The 22229-nt window shown below is 38.6% G+C and overlaps 1 protein-coding gene across 1 annotated transcript in view; it reads left to right on the top strand.

Moving 5' to 3' along the window:
• Positions 1-22229, top strand: part of AGBL1 (AGBL carboxypeptidase 1) — a 4745443-nt gene that overhangs the window by 1452087 nt on the left and 3271127 nt on the right. Inside the window, exon 9 of the mRNA XM_044078361.1 lies at positions 4329-4390. Within this exon, the coding sequence (XP_043934296.1) occupies positions 4329-4390 (62 nt within the window). The remainder of the gene's footprint in view (positions 1-4328; positions 4391-22229) is intronic.

Raw genomic sequence — 22229 nt, 5'->3', positions numbered from 1 at the left:
AGGGCCAATCTATAACCAAATGAGATAGGTTATTGCAAGTACAAAAAGGGACATTAGCTAGTCTTAAAAATGGTCTGCAAAGGCAGCTAGCCTTGTACTTACCTATGAACCTATGTTGCCCAGTAGGGGTGAGATTAGGGTCTAATCAGAAATACCACCATTACTTCCATCACCAAACATGAGTGCAAACACGTCTAGGGATGCCTGGATAAAAATCCCCCTCAGTCAGTTCTCAACTCTGTGTTGGATTCTGTGAGTGATGGGGAAACAACTGGGCTTAAGATCAGTAGAACAGAGGTCAAAGTTTGTCAGGCATAGAGAAAAAAACATCCAGAAAAAAATATATTAAATTTGTATACATATACTGATTTACTATGACTAACCATTTATTGTTTAACTGGCATGTGATAAAACCAACCTAAAATGTATAAAACCAGGGGATATAACAGATAAGAAAAGAGACATATCCATGGTCATAAAGTCATAAAAATCTTTGCCCCCTTGACGGCCAATGTGGTGCCTAGTGTTATTTACACACCAGAGATATGTATCTGCTGATCACAAGGTAGCACAAAATCAGAGAAAAGGGAAAAGTAAGAAACAGATAATCATAAAACTCATCTCCCTCTTTTCTGACCTTAATGTGGCACTCAAGGTGTGACCTATCCAGTTCTGATATTGAGCCATAAAAGCTGGCAAGCTTCCAACTACTAAGTTCTTAGCAATGCCTAATTGGAACCCAACAAATAGGTTTCCTGATATACAATTGACCCAGATTCAGTGACTCCATTTTTTTCAATTTCTCCATTAGTGTAGCGATTGATTTCTTTCTGGGACCTTCCAACATACAAATGTCTAACAGAAAATTAGCTGATAGACATCTTCACAGGCCAAATTGTACCCTTCCAACTTTTGTCTGAGCATGTTGATTTCCACACTTATGGATTTAAAATCTTGTTCTGTTCCTGTTTTGATAATAATTTTACCAATGCCTTTCTTAGCTACTAAATGGTAGGAACAAATGACCTGACACAAGCATTCAAAAACAAATTATTTTTAATATGTTTTGTTCCTCCTTGGGACATCATTTTACCAGCTTGACCCTCAGTGCCCCCCTTCCATGATGAGTTAAAGAGCTTATCTCCTATCTTCCCAGACTTATTTCAGTATTATTGGGGCTAGTCTTGAATCTTAAGGGCATTATGAGAGCTTGTCCATCTTTGCATCCATCCTGACTGGGTTCTTTATATGCCCTACCCACTTCTTGCCTTGCCTAGCATGCTCATCGATTATGTCTGTTCTGTAGGCAATTTCCCTGTTTGTATCACATCTCCCCTAATGGAGCATCATCAGAGACTGCCCTTCCACCCAGAATGGGCACAGCCATCTCTCCCTTCTGCTCTGTCAGTTGCCTGGGCCACTGGGCCATACTTAGGACTTTTTCCCTGTATGTCACTGGCACAGTTCAGAAATTGCTTTATTTTGTGCACATCATCTAAGCTGTGCATTTTGGATTTTCAATGCTGTAAGTAAAAATAATTAAGAGCTTTCACTAATGAAACAGTGTGAAGATGGGGCATATGCCAGCCTAGAATGTATGGTTTCTATATTGTTTAATTCATTAGTGATTGCATTAAGACCAGTGACTTTTCTGCAGGAAAATCGGTGACTTTCAATTGTTTACTGCTGCAAAAATAGATTTGTGAAAGAGGGAAAGCCCTGAAAGAAAGGAAGGAAACTTTATTGCACATCTCGGCATTCAGAACCAGAACAAAGGCAGGTAAAATGTTTCTGAAAATCTAGTGTATTTCTGTATTACCATGTACAACTTTACCTTTCCTCAGTGAAAAAATGGCATTAATTGTTTGGAATTTGCCCAGCCATTCTCTGTTCCAGATAAATGTTTATTTACTTTAGAAGTCATGCAGTAAGTCAGGGTTATTTGTGCAGGTCTGCAGTAGATATACTGCACTATGCACACCTGAATCTTTTAGTGAGTGTACACCTGTTGCATGTAGACAGTAGCATGCAACAGCTGTGTATGTTACAGTTTGCAAAGGGATATTATTAGTTATAACTCTTAGGATTATTCACTTCTGCATCAGCAGTTCTGAAAATGATGAGTGTTACTTGTAAAGGACCCCTGCACATGATAGCTGTAGTTTACTTGTAAATAAAAATTAACACATTGGCACTGCTTTTAAAGAAATAAATTGAGAAGTACCATAAATGGCATAAATAAATGCATCATACATTTGTATGTAAATTTTACAGGTGGGCTGCCTATTTACACCTCCTTGGAAAGCATTAAAGCATTTTCATTTTGCAAGGGTGCATTGGCATTTACCCCACTGCAAATTGCTATGTTGGGGGAGAACAGCCTTCCACCCCTGTGCTACTTACAGCCCTGAGATAACTGTACTTTGAGGTGGGAGGAATGTAAATCAAGGTTGCCATGCTTATATATTGTAATGATGCTTCTTGAAACAAACAAATATGCTAGATCCAGTACAAGTAATGAATGCTCTATTGAAAAGAAGCTTGAGGTATTTTTTAGGTGAAACGCATTTGGTTTATTTTTTAGGGTTGGATCTCCTGATGGCACTTGATGATGGTATGACAAGAAATACTCATTGTGAGTGACTGAAGTACTTCTGCTAATCTCAAAGTTCTACATTTTGTGTTTGGAATTTTTCCCGGGCCTCCACAGAAAAATGGCTATGCCCAGCCTGATAAATTAATAATAAATAACAAATAATGAAGACACACAGACATTTCATAATTTTAGGAGGGCTCCCTGCTAATGAGGCCTTTCAGACACTGTATTTGTTGTTCATACTATTACAAATATTAATTTTGTGATATTCTGGGGCCAACTCCATGTTGTTCCCTATCTTTTTCTAATGTTATAAATGACTGTGTACCACTCTAGAAGCATGTTAGTGTTTGATTTTTTGTGTCTATTAACTGTCAGTTGCGCTGTGCTGTTCATATATGCATTACTGGTATCATTGAAGTATAACTTGAAAGATAATGTTGGCTTAAAGTTTGTAGGGTCTGTGATGCTGCAACTTTGATGATTTCTTGACATCTGATTACAAGGTTTGTACTTCGTGGTTACTTAGTAATATCTATGGTGTCACTGTCTGATACCTTTCTATTGGTCATTGGCACGCCTTTCTACTTAGAATTATATACTATCCAAGATCACTGCAACGTGCAATAGAGTGAATACTTTAAGATAATACAACCTTGGGCTGTTTCTACCATGAAAAGAGAAAATGCACTGAGGATCTTTATACCTGAAATGCATTCTTTTAAAACATGTTGCTGCAAAACAGTTTCTTTAGTGTTTTTGCAGGGGCCAAGTCCTCCACAACCCCCAACCTTATACACACACACACACACACACACACACACACACACACACACACACACACACACACACACACACACACCAACTTCAAGGTCACACTTACTCAAAAAAAAGGGATATATTTCCGCCAAAACTGAATCACTTTTTGCCAACTTGAAGGCAGTGATATCCTATGGAGGATCTCCAATCGTTGGAGAGTTGAAGTTTGGATACTCGAAGTTTGAGAGTTCAAGGTTCGTCCACCAGTAGGACCTCTTGGACTTTATATATTCTCCCATCATTTACACTTGTAGTTCCATTATTCTGTGGATCACAGTTATTGTTCACAGAAGACTGCATAGCAAATGGGTCATATGGAGTCTCAGAATTGTAAGGAAATAGTGATTAAGACTTTAATTTGCAATTACAAAAGTAACTATAAGCTAGAATTAAGATTATGGCATTCCAGAGAATTCAACATATTCTGAGGTACAATGATCTCAAAATCAGTATGTAGTAGGGGGTCAGGGGGTATATTCCCCATGCTGTTTCTGCAGGGGTACAGCCCTCCTTCAAAAAATGTTTTACAGTGCTTGAGTGAATTTTAGTTTTCAAAGCTGGCTCATTAATCACACTTTTGGTGGTGGCACGTATTAGGATTGATGAACAGTTCACTATATATCTGTCACAGTTTGTGATCAGCTAAACTAGACTGCAAACTGCAAGATGTTTCTCCGTGGGAGAGTGGGATTTAGGCAAAATCCTTTCATTGCTATTAACCAGCTTAACTTTTAGATGTTGTGAATGACAGTGTACTGCTGTACAAGCAAGGTAATGTGTTGATTTCTTGTGCTTTGGCTAATTCTTTGCTGGTTTTGCTGTTTATGTCTGCAATGACTGAAATATGTTTTGATGATGGTATGGAAGTGGTGAATGTCTGATTGCAAATATGTTTTGTTTTTCTTTTTTGCAGATAACCTGGATGATGACAGTGAGGAGGATGTGGACAGTGAGCTTGAGAATGTAGATGTAGAAGTAAGTGTAACAAAAATATAAAATAGTATTTCACATTTCTGTAAGTTGTGGTCCCAGTCAATGAACTTTGGAAGCCCACCATACTTGTATTTTAGTGTTTTTTTGACTCTCTAATTACACTCTTGCAATATTAGTAATATTTTAAGCAAGTTATTGATGTATTCATGTCTTTGCTAGATTCCAAAATGTTCAAAGTAGCGGAAGCCTTCACCATCTTTCTATCACTAATCAGAATGCACTTGCCTTCCATGACTCGAGAAATTATATCATCCTGTGAGCAGTTTACTTTAGATTCTAGTTATCATTTCCAAAGGCATTCATTGAAATAATTTCCCACAGTTATGGCTATCCTCTTGGAAGACTGAAATAAGTGGATTTGGCCTGTGTCTGCATGTCTGCATAGGGCAATATTAATAGCATTCAACAGAAAATGCTTTTGGGATGTTCTCATATGTCATATACATTAACTCATAAGTGATTCACCACATCATGCTAGCTTTATGTTCAGTGGTCTTCATTTTCATGTTTTTGATTCCTGGAAATTGCTAGACTAGACTAGAATTTCCTTTACTACAGTGAAAACAGGCAGTTGCACCAATGGATATTTATGGCTGGGCAAAGATGAAATATGTACATACACAATGTCACGGTACAATGCCTGCTTTTCATGGTTCTCAGTTTACAATATAGAGATCAATGTATTACTTATGTGGAATTCTAGCATTTTTACTAATGTATCCTTAAATATATTTTTCATAACTTAGCAAATGGGGACCTAGGTACTACAAAGTGTCCACAGCCATCTAACACCCATGCCATGAATATTGGAACATAACTGCTACCACTAATGTCTAATCAGTGTTATGTTTAACTACATTATAAGGCACACATCCAGCTATGCCCTGGTCAAGAGGACATAGTCATTTATGCCAATGCAGTGCTTTGACACTGTACATTACACCCTACTGCACCCAGCCATGTACCCCCAGCCAGAGTATGATAATACATTTTTTCACCTTTAGTTTCAGGCCGTGGCTCTGAAAACAATCATTTCCCAGATTTAGACCCCTATGAAGGATATCTACATTATTGGAGGATTCAATAACTACCCCCTAGCTTGCAGTAATCTGCAAACTTTGTCATACAGAGGTCTTTCACATTGGTAATATCTACTATGTGCTGATGAGTGCTGGAGTTTAACTCCTGTACCTGGTTTGCTGACATCCTTATCAGTGTTAGTGGATTATTCTGGTATTTTGGTGTGTAAATTATGGCAGCAATGGTGTGAAGCAACATGTTACAGCAATATTCTTCATGCCATGCCATATCTATGCATGTGGATGACTTCCTCTGCATGGATAGCATGGCATTCAAGTAACTGATTAAGTATTATACTTAAAGATGTTTGTGAGATGTCATGATGTTACTGAAAGGTTGCTGGACAGTATCTGGAGATGGGATGCTGATTACTGTCATATTTTTCTTTTGTTGGTATTGGACAACCATATGCATATCAGAACACATGTCACATAGAATGTCTAGTGCATCTGCATCTATATGGTGACAGTCAAGTTATAGTTGCATGATTTGTAATATTTACTTTATTATGCCATATTACATAGCCTCTACCATATGATAGGCTGATAATTGACATCTGTGGGCTTGTGGTAAAAGATCTGCAGTATAGCTCTTTTATTTATTTATTTAAGTTTGACTATTGCAAATTCTGCAATGTCAGGTTCACTGATGTCCACATGCATGCACTGATTAACTTGAGTTGACTCTAACTGGTGTTCTGTTTCACCTACTGACTTTAATCTTTGATCTGTAGCCTCTGCTAACACCCACCAGCTCTATTGTTATTCACAGTATTTACATTTATATCCTAACAATTTATACCTTTCTTTTTTCATAGTTTAATTAGGCACATGTTTTAGGTGAGACAGTACTCTAGATATTGTTTCTTTTTTATTCCCCTTACAGTTAAAAATCAGAATATAGGTGTACTTTACTAATGATTATACTTTTTGCAGTATTTCTTTGTGCATTTGTATTTTCAAATGGTGGATACAATATAAAACCTTCCTGCCTTCATCCAAATGGCTATACTATTACATTTTCCTCCACAATGCTGCGTATCTGCTAACCAAATCCTCTGTAACTACTATAAATATAGGATGTCTCAGTAATAAGTGGCCCATGCTATAATTCTGGTTAGATATACATATACCAATTATTGCAGCATTTACAGAACTGTATGCCACATATCATTATACTTCTTATAACCACTACTATGGAAACAAATGAGCTAATTTAATCAAGGAAGAAGTATTTTTCCCTTGATTAATAAGAACTTGAACCATATGTACAACTATTTCTAAAGGTAGTAGTGCTGGATATGACACAGATCCATAATGCATTCTAACTCACTTACAAGTAGGCAGATCTACTAATATATGTACATTTTCAACCTTCGTCTTTAGTAGTACTTAAACAGACCCTAAAGCCTAACCTTAATTTATCACAAAAAAGCATTGATTAATCATACTAAGTTATCTAAATTCCTACTAAATCTGCTTTAATAAAAAAAATCTTCTTTAATCAATGAGTAACTATTGCCCAGTATATCCATTTGGATTCTAAAACAAACCAAACTATTGCCCAGTATATACATTTGGATTCTAAAACAAACTAAACCCTTTCTTTCAATACCATTGTCCACAGAACCGTAGTAAAAATCAGTACTGATTTCCAAACTGGAAATTATCAGCTCAGCGCCTCTATATGCAGAAAATAATATCTCTTTTGCTGTTTCAGTCTTTGACAGTATTCATGGTTCCATACAGTATAGGTTATACCTATTAAGAAAAGTCTGAGATAAAGGAATTAGAGGACCTTGGATTAATGCTGACTTAATAAATCAAATAAAACTTAGAGGTAATGCCTAGAAAGATCTGAAAATGGCCCCACCAATAAAATTAAATGGAACTTTACCAACAAATTAAATCTGAAACTGGAAGTATTACTAGTTTAGCTAAAGCATCACATCTCCCACAGCAACAAACAATCTAGCTGGTCAATCCTAAATCCTTTTGGAAGTGGATTACATCATTAAGCTCTACAATATTGTTCCCAAATCCTCCAAAGAAGCTAAGGGGAATATGAAATGTTGCATCCTTTCCAGCAACTAATTACTTCTCTATCTTCTCCTGCTGAATGCAGTAATATAACTTCTAACCCAACTGCACCATTATATAAACTTATTAAAAGCCCAATAAAATAATAAATCGCTAGATTGTTCAAGCACTTATTGAAGCATCATAACTATCACACTCATATTTATACACTATATTGTAAAGCATAAAATGCTTACATACATAATCAGTTTGTCCTGAAATGCAAGTACTGTCTCATGTAGACTTAATCATAAAATATTAATGCCCTTACTCTAGACACCGTATCCTTCTTTTGAACATGATTTCTCTCCCATTGTAAATATTGCCCATTGACTAAAGTTTAGAAGCAAAGTATTTGTGATCAGATTTTGATATATAATATATATATATATATATATATATATATATATATATATATATATATTCACAAATACAATGATTTTTCAGTTTATATTCCACCTAAACATGTAATACTACAACAACTATCTATATTTTGCCAAATCAGATTTTTACAAATATGGAACAAAACAAAGCTACTAGTATTCTTTGTTAGACCTTAGACAGGCATGTGTTGGCCACACTCTTATTCTAGGTTGTCTGATAATGTCATAATATGGTTGCCAGCTACCATTACAACAGAGTATTTCAAATTATGGCTAGTAATAACTCGTCCATGGATTGTGTATCAACCCATGGTGTCCTAAAAAGCACTGTTACTTTTCCTCTTGATATATTAATAATTTCCCATATAACCTGCCTAACATAAACTTCATACCTTATGTTGACCACATTGTAATAACTGAATAGCATATTAATTACATTTTCTTGCAAAATATTAGCTGTGTGTTTTCAGCCTCACCTGGAACTGGGGAGGGGTGATATGGTTGGATGTCTATCAGATTGGAGTTCTGACAGAAGATGAAGCACAGAGGGATAATGCTAGACTAGGAAAAGAAGGGACAGAGTATGGACCTAGGGTGGGAATACTTCCTGAAAATCACTCCTCATAGTCTGTCTAGCCTAACTCTAACATTAGCATGTTAAGTATCGCAGTTGGGGCTATAAAAAAAATCTCCAAACTTCTCAACATGATGTGAGATGGCATTGGGAAGGGAAGGATGGCTGATAGGTTCATAGGTAAGTGCTAGGCTACCTGCCCTTGATGGCCATTTTATGCCTAATCAGTTAATTTTTTTTGTGATGGAATTAAGTTATCCCATTTGATTATAGATTGACATTATCCATCCCATGGTCAATAATTATATATTACCCCTAATATGAATAACTGACATCATACCATAGATAATTTGAGGGGACCCATGCATGGTATAGAGCATTTTGGAGCTGCCTCTATCCATTAGTAGTACAGAGGGCAGTCCGGGGATACATTTTCAGATTCCTATCCATAGAGCCAAGTTGTGCTTGAATATGGAGAGGGATGAACTTTGTATTATGTGGATGGGGAGTGTGATAAAGAGCATCTGTATCCTCTGTGAGATATACCTGCCCCCTCCAAACCATCAGGTTGATATTGCAGAAAAGGTTTATATCCCTAAACTGATTATTTGTGATGCCATCTGACTTGCTAATGTGCAGTAAATCCATCAGTATTAGGTCAGAGGTTGCCTTGCATGCCACACACAGGTCACCTCTCAAAGGTCTGTAGGATCCTGAGTATAGTGACAGGTCTTTGAGTTGGTCTATGTAGGGCATGTTGCTTATGCCTTGTATCCCTTTAATAAGGGATCTCTGTGGGTATTCCAGTTGTCACATGTGTCTGGACAGAAACATACGAAAGGGGGCATTATATTCAATGACTGGCCTAATGAGGTCTGAGTAAAGAGGGACAATGACATTCCAAGAGCTACATACAATCCTGTTATTTAGAAGATGTGCAATATAGAATGACTTTCTTACAACAATGGGCACATGTTGGTCAAAAGGTCACTGCCTACATAAGTTCCCAAATCCTGAACAACTGGGTCAACTCTTAGGAGCGTATTGTAAATGTGGTAGTTCCCTGGATAGATGACTTCCCAATGGATAAAATAATGCATTTTTTTGACATTTAGTTTCAGTCCATGATTTTGGCACCAGTTATTTATTTGGGATACACCTTCTTGTAGGATGGCTAGGTCATTTGGGGATTCAATGACTGCTTCTAGCTTGCAGTCATCTGCAAACTTATTCAACCAGAGCCCTTTGGTATTGGCTTTTACTTCAGAAAAGTAGGTGACAAGCAGGAGTGCTCCAAGCATAAAACCCTGGAGGACTCCACTGGTGACTGGTCTCTATGTGTAGGTAATTTCTCTACTTTGATTTCCTGCATCCTATGTGTGAAACATTTGTAAATCAAGTGAGTGACATAGGATCTTATTCCCAGTTTATTTAGCTTTTCTACTATGCCTGAGTAGGGAATTGCGTCAAAAGCTTTGGTTGAGTCAAAGTATGCAGTATGTACCATTTTGCCTTCATCGATTACTTTGATGACCTTTTCAAAAAATCCACCTGTTTGAGTATGCATGCCCTGCTACTGATAAATCCAAACTTGAGACAGGTCCAGAGCGTAGAGGTTCCCCATGTCCTGATTGATTAGTTCCATGGCAAACCTTTCCATGGCTTGGAACATGATGCTGGTCAGCGTTATGAGTCTGCAACTGCCTGGGCTGGTGATAGGTCTTCATAGGTTCATAGGTTCATAGGTTGGTACTAGGCTATCAGCCCTAGGGCCTATACAAGCCTAGCCATAACAATTCCCTGGCTATTTCTTCCCACAGTATTTACTTCTGTGGACCCCTGTCTAGCAGGGCAACTGACGTGATCCCAAGGGTGAATTTCCTATCTCCCATCCAATCATCAAGGTTCCTTTTGAAGAGGGCCAAAGAGGTGCTCTGCTTGACATGTATGGGCAGTCTATTCCAGAGTCTGGGGAGTCTCTGAGTCAGGAACCTATCCCTCCAGCATGTTTTGTTCATTGTGATGACAAGGTTTACATCCCTGGAGCATATGTCTCTGAGGGATTGGGATTTCTTTAAGTGTAGCATGTCCAACAGCTCTGTGTTTGACATACCCTTGTATGTTAAGAAGAGATCGCCTCTGAGTAGATGATATGCGGCAGAGTATAGGTGGAGTTTTTTAGACGGTCAGCATAGGGTATCTGCTTTAGGCCTGTGATTCTTTTAGTGAGGTATTTCTGCAGCCTTTCCAGTTGTTGCAGATGTCTTGAGAGGTACATACCAAACGGGGCATTGTATTCTATAATGGGTCTAATGAGGGATGTGTACAGTGAGACAATTACCTCCTTTTTTCTGGATGAAAAGCCCTTAGTGATGAGGTGTGCCACATAGAAGGATTTCCTGACTGTTGTAGCGATGTGTTGAAAAATTGAAAAATGCCACAGGAGCAATGGCAGCGTAAATCAAACAGTGTTTAATGAATGTTCAACTAGCACAATGTTGCAGCAGACTGCTGCTATCCACAATAAAAAAATAAATAAAGGCAAATGGAACCAGCTGGTGCAGTATGAAGCACTTTTCGTCTGTAATAATAAACAGACTTCTTCAGATACTGACACCCTGTAACATAAGGTTATTTGAAATGTAGTATAACAGTCACATGATAGGTATGCTCTTGTCATTAACCCTTAAGTGGTATAACAACTTTAACCTACTTAATAAAAAACGGTATGTATCATTCAAAGCACCATGTCAGCCACATTATACAAAATAGAAAATCATAAAAAAGTTAAAATACATAAGTTATTAATACTTTATACTCAATATTATGAACATTAAAAATGTATTTTTGGTCTAAACCAAAATGCGATGGTGAACAGGCATGGGAAACATAAAATGGAGCAAAAAGTCATGCTACATTACTATTAGTAGCACATTGTGCATGTTACAGATGACACTGCCAATATCGACTTGTGGTACAGCTATTAGTGTAACTTATAGGCCGGTTCTAAGTAATTTTAAAGTAATGTTATTATTGTACGAATTAACAATTTTGCACTATCATAAACCTAAGGTGCAATGACTAAATAATGGTGATAACAAGGGCACGTTTTGTTTTAAATGTCTGTTCTTAAATTGTGCCTACCATAGAGTGATGAACTTAAAAAGTAATATGCAAACAGATAGACTAATTGCATAAGTGCCCAATGACATAACAACTAACTATAGTGAATGCTATGTTTCTCATCACTGTTGGGATGATGTACGCACCTACTGATACAAGGAATTAACTTCTAACCTTATTGTAACCAGTTTCTTAATTTTAATATACAAGTTAATGAATAGACTTTGTTCAAGCCTGGTGGTCGACATGCATCTAAACGTAATTGCCACAACCTCCTTTTTTCTGGATGAAAAGCCCTTAGTGATGAGGTCTGCCACATAGAAGGATTTCCTGACTGTTGTGGCAATGTGGTTATCGAAGGTGAGACCACTGTCGACCTGTGTCCCTAAGTCTCTTATCACACTTTTGGTATTTAGTATACTGCCACCTATGTGGTAATTCACATGTTTTATCCCAAAGGAGATAACTATACATTTCTTGGCATTGAGCTTGAGCCCATGGCTCTGGCACCAAGCATCTGTTTCTGTAAGGCCCTTTTGTAGAATATCCACATCATTTGGGGATTCAATAATGGCTCCCAGTTTGCAGTCATCTGTAAACTTTATTAGCCAGAGTCCCTTAGTGTTGGCCTGTACTTCAGAGAAGTAGATGCCAAACAAGAGAGGTCCCAGGACTGAACCCTGAGGTGTTCCATCTGTCTGGAGCTAGATTTGGAGTTGGCTACTTTTATGGTGTGGGTTCTGTCAGTAAGCCAGTTGGCAACCCATCGAGTGACATAGGGATTAATGCCTAGCTTAGTAAGTTTATCAAGAGTGGGGGATGGTGTCGAAGGTCTTGGTGAGCTCCAGATAGGCTGTGTGAGCCACCTTACTCTTGACCATGGCTCTGGAGACTGATTTGAAGAAGTCAGTCAGGTTCAGGAGACAAGATTGGCCCTTCACGAACCCAAACTGGGTGGGGTCCAATGTTTGAAGGTTGCCAATGTCTTTGTTTATAAGCCCCATGATAACACGTTCCATGGCCTTGCAGATCAGACTCATCAGACTGATGGGGCAGTAGTTCCCAGGATCCAAGGTGGATCCACCCTTGTGGAGTGGGTTAACTGTAGCTGTGCGCCACTCAGTGGGCACGAAGCCTGAGGTGAGGCTATGGTTAAACATGACACTTAGGTGAGGTGCCAGTTCATTTTGTAGTTCATGTAGTACACAGTCTGGGATGTTATCTGGTCCCATGGATGCTGTATAATTAGCTTTGGAGAGTGTGTTTTTTACCTGTGTGGCCATTATTACCATACTCACCTATGCGACTTGGCACAAAACCTGAATGGCGGCTAAGACTGAGCAGTGTTGTTAGGGGCATGGCTAAATTATGCTTCCTTCTATTTGAAATTCAACCAGATGTGTTGTCAACACCCAACAATTCAGTATTTTTAGCTTTTGGTAGCATTTTTAGGACATGGACATGGTCTTGTGTGATAGCGAGAGGAAACTGTGCTTCCTTTTGCTATCATTTTTTGTTTCAATGTTTTGTTTGATATGTTGAGTTTTGGTATGCTGGAATCAATTGCTTCATTTTTGTTGCAATTGCATTCTGATAATTCAACATATACTCACATGGAACTGATTTAGTTTATCAACCATACGTAATGTCGAACAACAAAACATCAAGATGTAGATATTCAACATTCAGAATATTGAACAAATGCCGACCGAAGAAATGCGTGGGAGAGCGCACTACAGTAGGGACAGAGATTTATCATTTTCTCATGGTTGTGCAATCACAGTTGATATATAATTGGCAGGGGGAGGGGGGAGCAGGGTGCCTTGTAAATAAGATGCCTGCAATACCTTAAGCCATTTAGTCTTCTTCTTCTTCTTTCGGCTGCTCCCGTTATTAGGGGTCGCCACAGTGGATCATCTGTTTCCATTTCTTCCTGTCCTCTGCATCTTGCTCTGTCACACCAACCACCTGCATGTCCTCTCTCACCACATCCATAAACCTTATCTTAGGCCTTCCTCTTTTCCTGTTACCTGGCAGCTTCATCCTTAGCATCTTTTTCCCAATATACTCTGCATCCCTCCTCAGCATATGTCCAAACCAACGTAATCTTACCTCTCTGGCTTTGTCACCAAACCTTCCAACCTGGGCTGACCCTCTAATATACTTATTCCTAATTCTGTCCATCCTTGTCACACCCAGTGCAAATCTTAACATCTTCAACTCTGCCACGTCAAGCTCTGACTCCTGACTTTTTGTCAATGCCACTGTCTCCAACCCATATAACATAGCTGGTCTCACTATCCTCTTGTAGACCTTCCCTTTCACTCTTACTGGTACTCGTCTGTCACAAATCACTCCTGACACTCTTCTCCACCCACTCCATCCTGCCTGTACTCTCTTCATCACCTCTCTTCCACACCCACCATCACTCTGAACTGTTGATCCCAAGTATTTAAACTCATCCACCTTCACACCTCTACTCCCTGCATCCTCACTATTCCTCTATCCTCCCTCTCATTCACACACACATATTCTGTCTTAGCCCTGCTGACCTTCATTCCTCTTCTCTCTAAAGCATAACTCAACCTCTCTAGGGTCTTCTCCACCTGTTCCCTACTTTCACTACAGATCACAATGTCTTCTGCAAACATCATAGTCCACGGGGACTCCTGTCTGATCTCATCTGTCAACCTGTCCATCACCATTGCAAATAAGAAAGGGCTCAAAGCTGATCCTGGATGTAATCCCACCTCCACCTTAAACGCATCTGTCACTCCCACCACAGACCTCATCGCTGTCACACTACCCTCATACATATCCTGTACCACTCTTACATACTTCTCTGACTCTCCCAACTTCCTCATACAATACCACAACTCCTCTCTAGGCACCCTGTCATATGCTTTCTCTAAGTCCACAAAGACACAATGCAACTTCTTCTGACCTTCTCTGTACTTCTCCATCAACACTCGCAAACATCGCATCGGTAGTGCTTTTTCCTGGCATGAAACCATACTGCTGATCACTAATCATCACTTCCCTTCTTAAACTAGCTTCCACTACTCTTTCACATAACTTCACACTGTGTCTGATCTACTTAATCCCTCTGTAGTTACTACAGCTCTACACATCACCCTTATTCTTAAAAATCGGTACCAAAACACTTTTTCTCCATTCCTCAGGCATCCTCTCACTTTCCAAGATTTCATTAAACAATCCAGTTAAAAACTCCACTGCCATTTCACCTAAACACCTCCTTGCTTCCACAGGTATGTCATCTGGACCAACAGCCTTTCCATTCTTCATCCTCTTCGTAGCTATCCTTACTTCCTCCTTGCTAATCCACTGCACTTCATGATTCACTATCCGCACATCATCCAACCTTCTCTCCCTCTCATTCTCTTCATTCATCAGCCCCTCAAAGTACTCTTTCCATCTGCTCAACACACTCTTCTCGCTTGTGAATATATTTCCCTCATTATCTTTTATCACCCTTACCTGCTACACATCTTTAATAGCTCGGTCCCTCAGTCTAGCCAATCGGTACAGATCCTTTTCTCCCTCCTTAGTGTCCAACCTTTCATACAACTCTTCATATGCCTTTTCCTTAGCCTTCACCACCTCTATCTTTGCCATGCACCTCATCTCCTTATACTCTTGTCTACTTTCTTTATCTCTCTGACAATCCCACTTCTTCTTCGCCAACCTCTTTCTCTGTATACTCTCCTGTACTTCTTCATTCCACCACCAGGTCTCCTTGTCCTCCTTCCTCTTTCCAGATGTCACACCAAGCACCTTTCTAGCCATGCCAAATCATACATGCAGACAGCAGTACAGATATACCTTAAGCCATTTAGTAATGAAGGAAAATAGGTAATACAACCATGTGATCTATTATAGCTTCAGGATATAGACGCTAGAGCTATCAGGGACAAACAAAATGCAAGGGAAAAGCAGCAAATTCAAAGTCTGTGCTCAAATACTGCCATTAGCACTGTAGGCTACATGGACCTTTCATATACTCAGTTTACTTAGATCATTACACAATATTTTAAGGCTTCCTCTTTGCATTCATACTGACTAAGCAAAGAGTAAAGTTAGTATTTTATAAACAAAGGGGTGCGTGGATGCTGGAAAGACAACTGAAGTAATCCACGTGCTTCCATGCTTCTGTCTTATTAGATATAGGTAATTCAGTGTATATTTGTCGAAGGGAGGTGCAAACCTTGTAAGAAAAGCATGAGTGAAGAACTACTACAGAAGGACTGATTGTTAGATGTTATGATGGGGACTTCGTTTGTGTATTGTGTGTTGTACTGTGGAGCTTAAAGCAATGCAGAAGTTGCATTTGTGTAACATGACAAAGAGGGCATGAATTAGGACATTCAAACTATAAACTGGGTTGACAGGAAAGAGTGGGACTCTTACTTGTAAACTGGGACAGTCTGAGAAATCCAGACTGTTGAGAGGCTAGGCATTGACTTGTTTCATTTATTTCCTACATTATGCCCAATTGCATCTTCTTTTTTGTTTTTGTTGTGCTCAAAATTTTAGTAACAGTGCATTTTAGGAATGTTATAATTATGTTTTATATTAGCTGCTACTGTTAAATATATTTCTTTTAAACTATGCAGGGAATGTTATCTCTCTCTCTCTATATATATATATATATGTATGAGTATATATATATATATATATATATATATATATATATATATATATATATATATATATATATATATATATATATATATATATATATATCTATATATATATATATATATATATATATATATTTCTATATAGAAATATATATATATATATATACACACACACACACACACACACACACACACACACACACACACACACACACACACACATATACACCTATATATATATATCTATCTATATATCCATATATATACATATATATATATATACACACACACACACACACACACACACACACACACACGTGTGTGTGTGTGTGTGTGTGTGTGTGTGTGTGTGTGTGTGTGTGTATTTATATATATTGATAGATAAATAGATTAAGATATATAGATATATATAGACATATATATATATATATATATATATATATATATATATATATATATATATATCTATAGGTAGATAGATATTATTTGTTGTACTCTGTGTCTGAGTTGAATTATTGTAGGGATTTCTACTTCATTATTCTCCCTTGAAAATGGCATTGCGGCTTAGTGGGAATACCCAGTAAATGATCTTTAATTAATTTGTTAGCAAGTAATAGATAAGGATAGTGGACTGACATCAATTTGTTTTTATTCAATATAATTTTTTTGGAAGAGGCTGATGCATTCATTTCTCTTGGTAATAGTCAGGGCTTCAGCCATTTGTGATATAGATCTGAGCTGTCTAACAATGACTTTAATTATATAAAGCTCTCACAGAATTCTACAGCTTCCTAGATATATTATTACTTCTTTGGCAAAGTCCCTTTGAAACTTATTTTTCAGGAGATGGCAGTTATGCCTATGGACCCACCTAAATAGTAGATTCAATACGGTTTTCTTATTGCTCTGCCCCATGTGGTCAGTATCAGAGAATTATTAGACTTTACTAATATCAGGGTTTAGCATCAGACTGCATGGGGTTTATGTTGGAATGGAGACAATTATCTGGTCATGCTGGTTTAACGTGGGTGTTATCTAAGCTGATTACCTCTGATTTGTGGAGAATTCAGTAGCCCATTAAGGCTTACATTGATGTGTAATATGAGAGCAAGGGATATTGTAATTCTTCCATCTAACATGTACACATATCTCATTGCCAGACATTTAAATTTGGGAGACTGAAAGTTTACTGATGCACTCATTTGATGATGTAGACAGGAGAATTGTGACTTAAATAATCAGAACAATTAGTTGACGTCTCTTGCAGCCTCCAGACAACAAGCTTATTAATCACTTTAAGCAAGGTTTACAAATGAAGGCTGAAGAGATGTCAAATTATGAAATAGCCATCATTGTCAGACACTGGACGCATTCATTTTAGTTGTTAATTGCATGAGGGCTGAAGCTGGTGGGTAGCTTTTACTTAAAATCTTGGCACCACTGTATGATATCCATTAGGTGTCATATGTCAAGTGTGCTTGAATACTGCACTGCTGCAACAGTATGTTATATTTCTGCCATACTTTTTATTCCTGTACAGCTGATAACCATTAGTAGTACTGCTGTAACTGCCTGCAGGCTCATTTAACCGCCTTTATTTTGCAGTCATTCTTTCCCCACTGTGAGCTGAGGTAATGGCCTTAGCATAGCATTCATTAAGACAGCCATTGGGGTTGTTTTTCTATTGGCATACATTTCTGTGAATATTCTGACAGTACCCAAAGGGTAGGCATGCTATGGGACAGTGGAAAAGCTTTGTCATCATGAGTGAAGTTATGCCAGAGGCCCACTTTCATTGTTTGCAGATGCATTTGTTTCGTCGCTGGTATTTGATAGAAGTCAGAGACAAAGCAAGTTTTCTGAATGATGTACCGCAACCTTTTCCCTGGAAGAGGTGAGCCTTGTCATTCCTCTACTTCCTCTGCCATGTCCCCCAGCACCTGTGCTAAGTGAGACAAGGTTGCATGGATCATAAACTCAGCTTCATTCTTCTGTGCCACAGTGCCAGCATATAATAATAATAGTAATAATAATAATAATAATAATAATAATAATAATAATAATAATTTATTTATTTATTTATTTGCTTGGGACCTACATAGAAGAAAGATGATGGGTGTCATACTGGGTAATTGAATTGCTGTTGTCATTTATTATTTATTCCATGTACTGCAATTATAAGACTGTTTGGGTGTAAAATGAAGATTATAAACTATACATTTGGCTAAGATTTAGAAATCAGTTTGTAATTGTTGTTATTTAGATGTCAAATCAGATATGGTTTGGAAAATGTATGCAAGCTGCAGATTGCATCTGTATGATGTTATCTATTTGTGCTGCTGCCCTTTGCTCCAGAGAGTCACTTGGGGTCCATGGAACTTCTCCTTACACTTGCAGTTGATTTAATGAAGGCAGTTAATTAATTTGGTAGAATCTTTACCCTGTCCTTCCATACCTAGCCATTCTTAGGTACTTTATAATGCTTAAACAGAATTTAATCTGTGGCATAAAACTGAGTTGTTATTTTCCACCCAATAATGGAGTAAGATGTCATACTAGGCAGGTGTGTTCTCTTTAGCCATTTTTTTTGCTTTCTTTCTGGAACCAGTGCTGATTACATTAACGAAATTTAAGGGATATTTAATTTGTTCTCATGTAGAGATGGCCTGTTCTGAATTAATATATATGTAGATGATATATTATTATCTTTCCCTGAATGGGTACATATTCATCCAGAACTGCTGTAGGTGAGGTATTCCTTTGTTTGTTGTTTGACTTGTAAAAGAATCCTCCTCAAAAGACAATGGTACAAGTATTTTACCCATCCAATGCAGGACATAAGACATGAGTTCAGGTTTTGTTAGGCAAAAAGAAAAATTAATTACCTAGTTGATGTTCTCCTTAGACTTTAAGAATATCAGCACAGAATGCAGTCAGGAACTGCATGGACCTCCAGACAGATAACTGGCTCACTGCAGGGTTGCCAGGCATCCCTATTTGAGTGGGATTGTCTCGGGATCAGCAGCCTGATCCCGAGTACCGCACTGCTGGTATAAATCCCGGCGAAACAGCCTCCGTTTTTTTTTTTTTTTTTTTGATTGGCCCGTATACCAGCATATGGGACAATCAAAAATCGCTAAACATGGAGCTACTTGTGTTTATTGCAGAACATCAGGCAGTTCCGTATTAAACATAAGTAGCTCCATTTTGCGATTCTTTGATTGGCTCATATACCGGCATACGGGTCAATCAAAAATCACTAAACACTGAGCTACTTGTGTTTAATCTAGAACTGCCTGATGTTCCACATTAAATACAAGTAAGCTCTGTGATTAGCGTGAAAGACCTTTTTTTTTGTCCCTACCTGGCCAGGAAATCTGGCAACCCTGGCTCACTGCGAGGCACCCTGGCTTCTACAAGGTGATAAGCATTCTGCATCCACCTTGTGCTAATTTCAAAGCTGCTGATACAAAACTAAGTGCCATTTTTCAAATTATTCTGACTTACTTGTATTTGATTAACTGTGTTGTTTTATTAACATGCATTACATCTGTTTTACTGTTAAAGTGTTTAATTAACTGAGTGTGAACTGTTCTGCTGTTATATTCAACTGTGGATTTGTTCTCCTGTGTTAAATTGACTTAAACCGAGTTTAAATATCTTTAGCATAGTCTGGTTACAGGTTTTGCTGTATCTATATCTGTTTGTGTGATTTCTGTGTTTCCTGCTATGCTATCTTGTGTTTCGTGGGGCCTACCTGCACTTAGTAGGAGTAAGTGAACCGGTTGGAATGGGTCTGGCATGGGGTGTTTGGCTAGGAGCTCAGGAACAAGGGTTGATTGCTTAATTCCAGTGTTTCTATTTTACTTTTGCTTTTCTGGTACTTAAGCCCCACGTTTGCACTGGTTTGCACTTGTTTGCACATTGTGCACTGCCTCTGAGCTGTTTTAATCCTTTGCAAGGTATCTCAGCTGCAGTCTTTCCCTTACCAGCACTCCTGTGTAAGTGTGACTCTCCCTTTTAGCTACTCACACCTGTAGTTACTCTCCTCAAAAAGTAACCACTCTACTATCTCTGACCTCTCTTCCATAGATTCTGACAACCATGAACAGACAATTTCCTATAGTTTCTCCTGCTAGTCTGGTTAATATGAGCATCATGAGACAGTGTAGCAACTGCCTGATGTACACCAACAGACCTCTACTATTACCACCTAGGAACACAATACGTCAGAGATGCACTAATATGCACTAATATTAAGAACCTAGAATCCTTGCTGTCTCAGTCACAAGGCAGCACATCTGGCACTGAGAAAGCTGTCTACTCAAACACCACAAACATGACACCTCTAACACCACTCACACCTGTACAACACGCTCCCACATTAGTGGAGGTTCTCAAAAACATACCTAAACAAAAGAGACCTCAGAGGCAAAAGCACACACGCACATCACAACTTACAGCATCAATCACCACACATAGTACACAGACCTGTGTCTCAAAGCCTCTATGGCCCAGCTCCAAACCCAACATACTAGTCATAGGAGACTCTATGGTGAGACACACAGATGTGCCCCTCACCAGGCTAGACAAGGTGAAAGTCATGGTAAATTGCTTGTCAGGTGCTAGAATCTGACATATCATGCACGCACTCAAGTCTGTCAACAACAGGTACTGTTATGACTCTGTCATATTCCATGTTGGTGTGAATAATTTGAGATGTACCTCTCTGGCTTATATGAAGAGAGACATGATTGAGCTTGCTGAATATGTGTCCCTTGCAGGTATGTCCCTAGGCTTAAGCAGCATCCTACCATCAACTAGAATGATGCCTCAATACAAACAGAAAATTATTGACTTTAACAAGGGAATCCAGTACCTGACAGCTTGAGAGGACATAACTGATGCACCATGATGCTTTGCCAGAGATGCCCTTCATCTGTCCCCCCTGGGCATCAGGCTTCTGGAAAAGGATCTTGCCTCTCCCATAGTGCTTTTTTTAGGCAAAGTCATGAAGACAAAATTACCAATGTGAAAAATTCTTCGAAAATGAAATTTAAATGTCATGTAGCTAAAGGAAAGGAGTCTTGACATGAAACTGCACTCACTACAAACATTCCTCACCTGGAAGATGCTGACATTTGTGCAGTCACTGAAACCTGGTTCATAGCTGCGGAGAGCACTCCAGCCTTACAAGTTTACTCATTCAACCATATTTTCAGACTCCAAAAGGAGGGATACAAAGCCAAAGGAGGTGGAGTTGAAATATTTATCAAAGACATACACACCTCCAGGCTGGTTAAATGGTGTGACGCACAGGAGACACTCCATGTGCAGTTAACTGTTGACAAAACACCTATTCAAATCATAGCTAGCTACAGACCCCCAACCATGACTCAGGATGCCCACTCTACCTATATGGACTTACTTGAATCCATCAAGATTCAACCCTCTACCCTAATCCTGGAAGACTTTAACTACCCATTCATAGAGTGGAAGACATATTCTAGCCCAAATATGAATGCCCAAAGATTCCTCGTCTTTGTCAATGCCAGTGCATTGGATCAGATGGTCAACATCCCCATGAAAGGTGAAAATATCCTGGACCTTGTACTAACCAACATGAGTAGCCACTGTAGCACCTCTACAATGTCATCCTCCTTGGTAAAATCTGACCATAACAGGATCACTTTAGAAGTCACTATCACCTCCAATCCCCCTTGCCAGGGTCAAACAAAAAAACTTTTCCAAAGCTGACTACATCCTCCTGACAGCAATTATAAGTAGCTTCACAGCCACCATCCCTTCAGTTCATAGGTTCATAGGTGTGTACTAGGCTAATGGCCTGGGGCCTTTACAAGCCTAGGCCATAGGATTACCGTGGCATTGCACCACCCATCCTAAGTTTCGAGTGCCTCTGTT

This window comes from Protopterus annectens, chromosome 7.part0 (assembly GCF_019279795.1).
Source record: "Protopterus annectens isolate FY-2018-M chromosome 7.part0, PAN1.0, whole genome shotgun sequence".
Lineage (NCBI taxonomy): Eukaryota > Metazoa > Chordata > Ceratodontiformes > Protopteridae > Protopterus > Protopterus annectens.
Note: the sequence above shows the minus strand (reverse complement) of the source record. Positions and strands in the feature narration are given on the sequence as shown.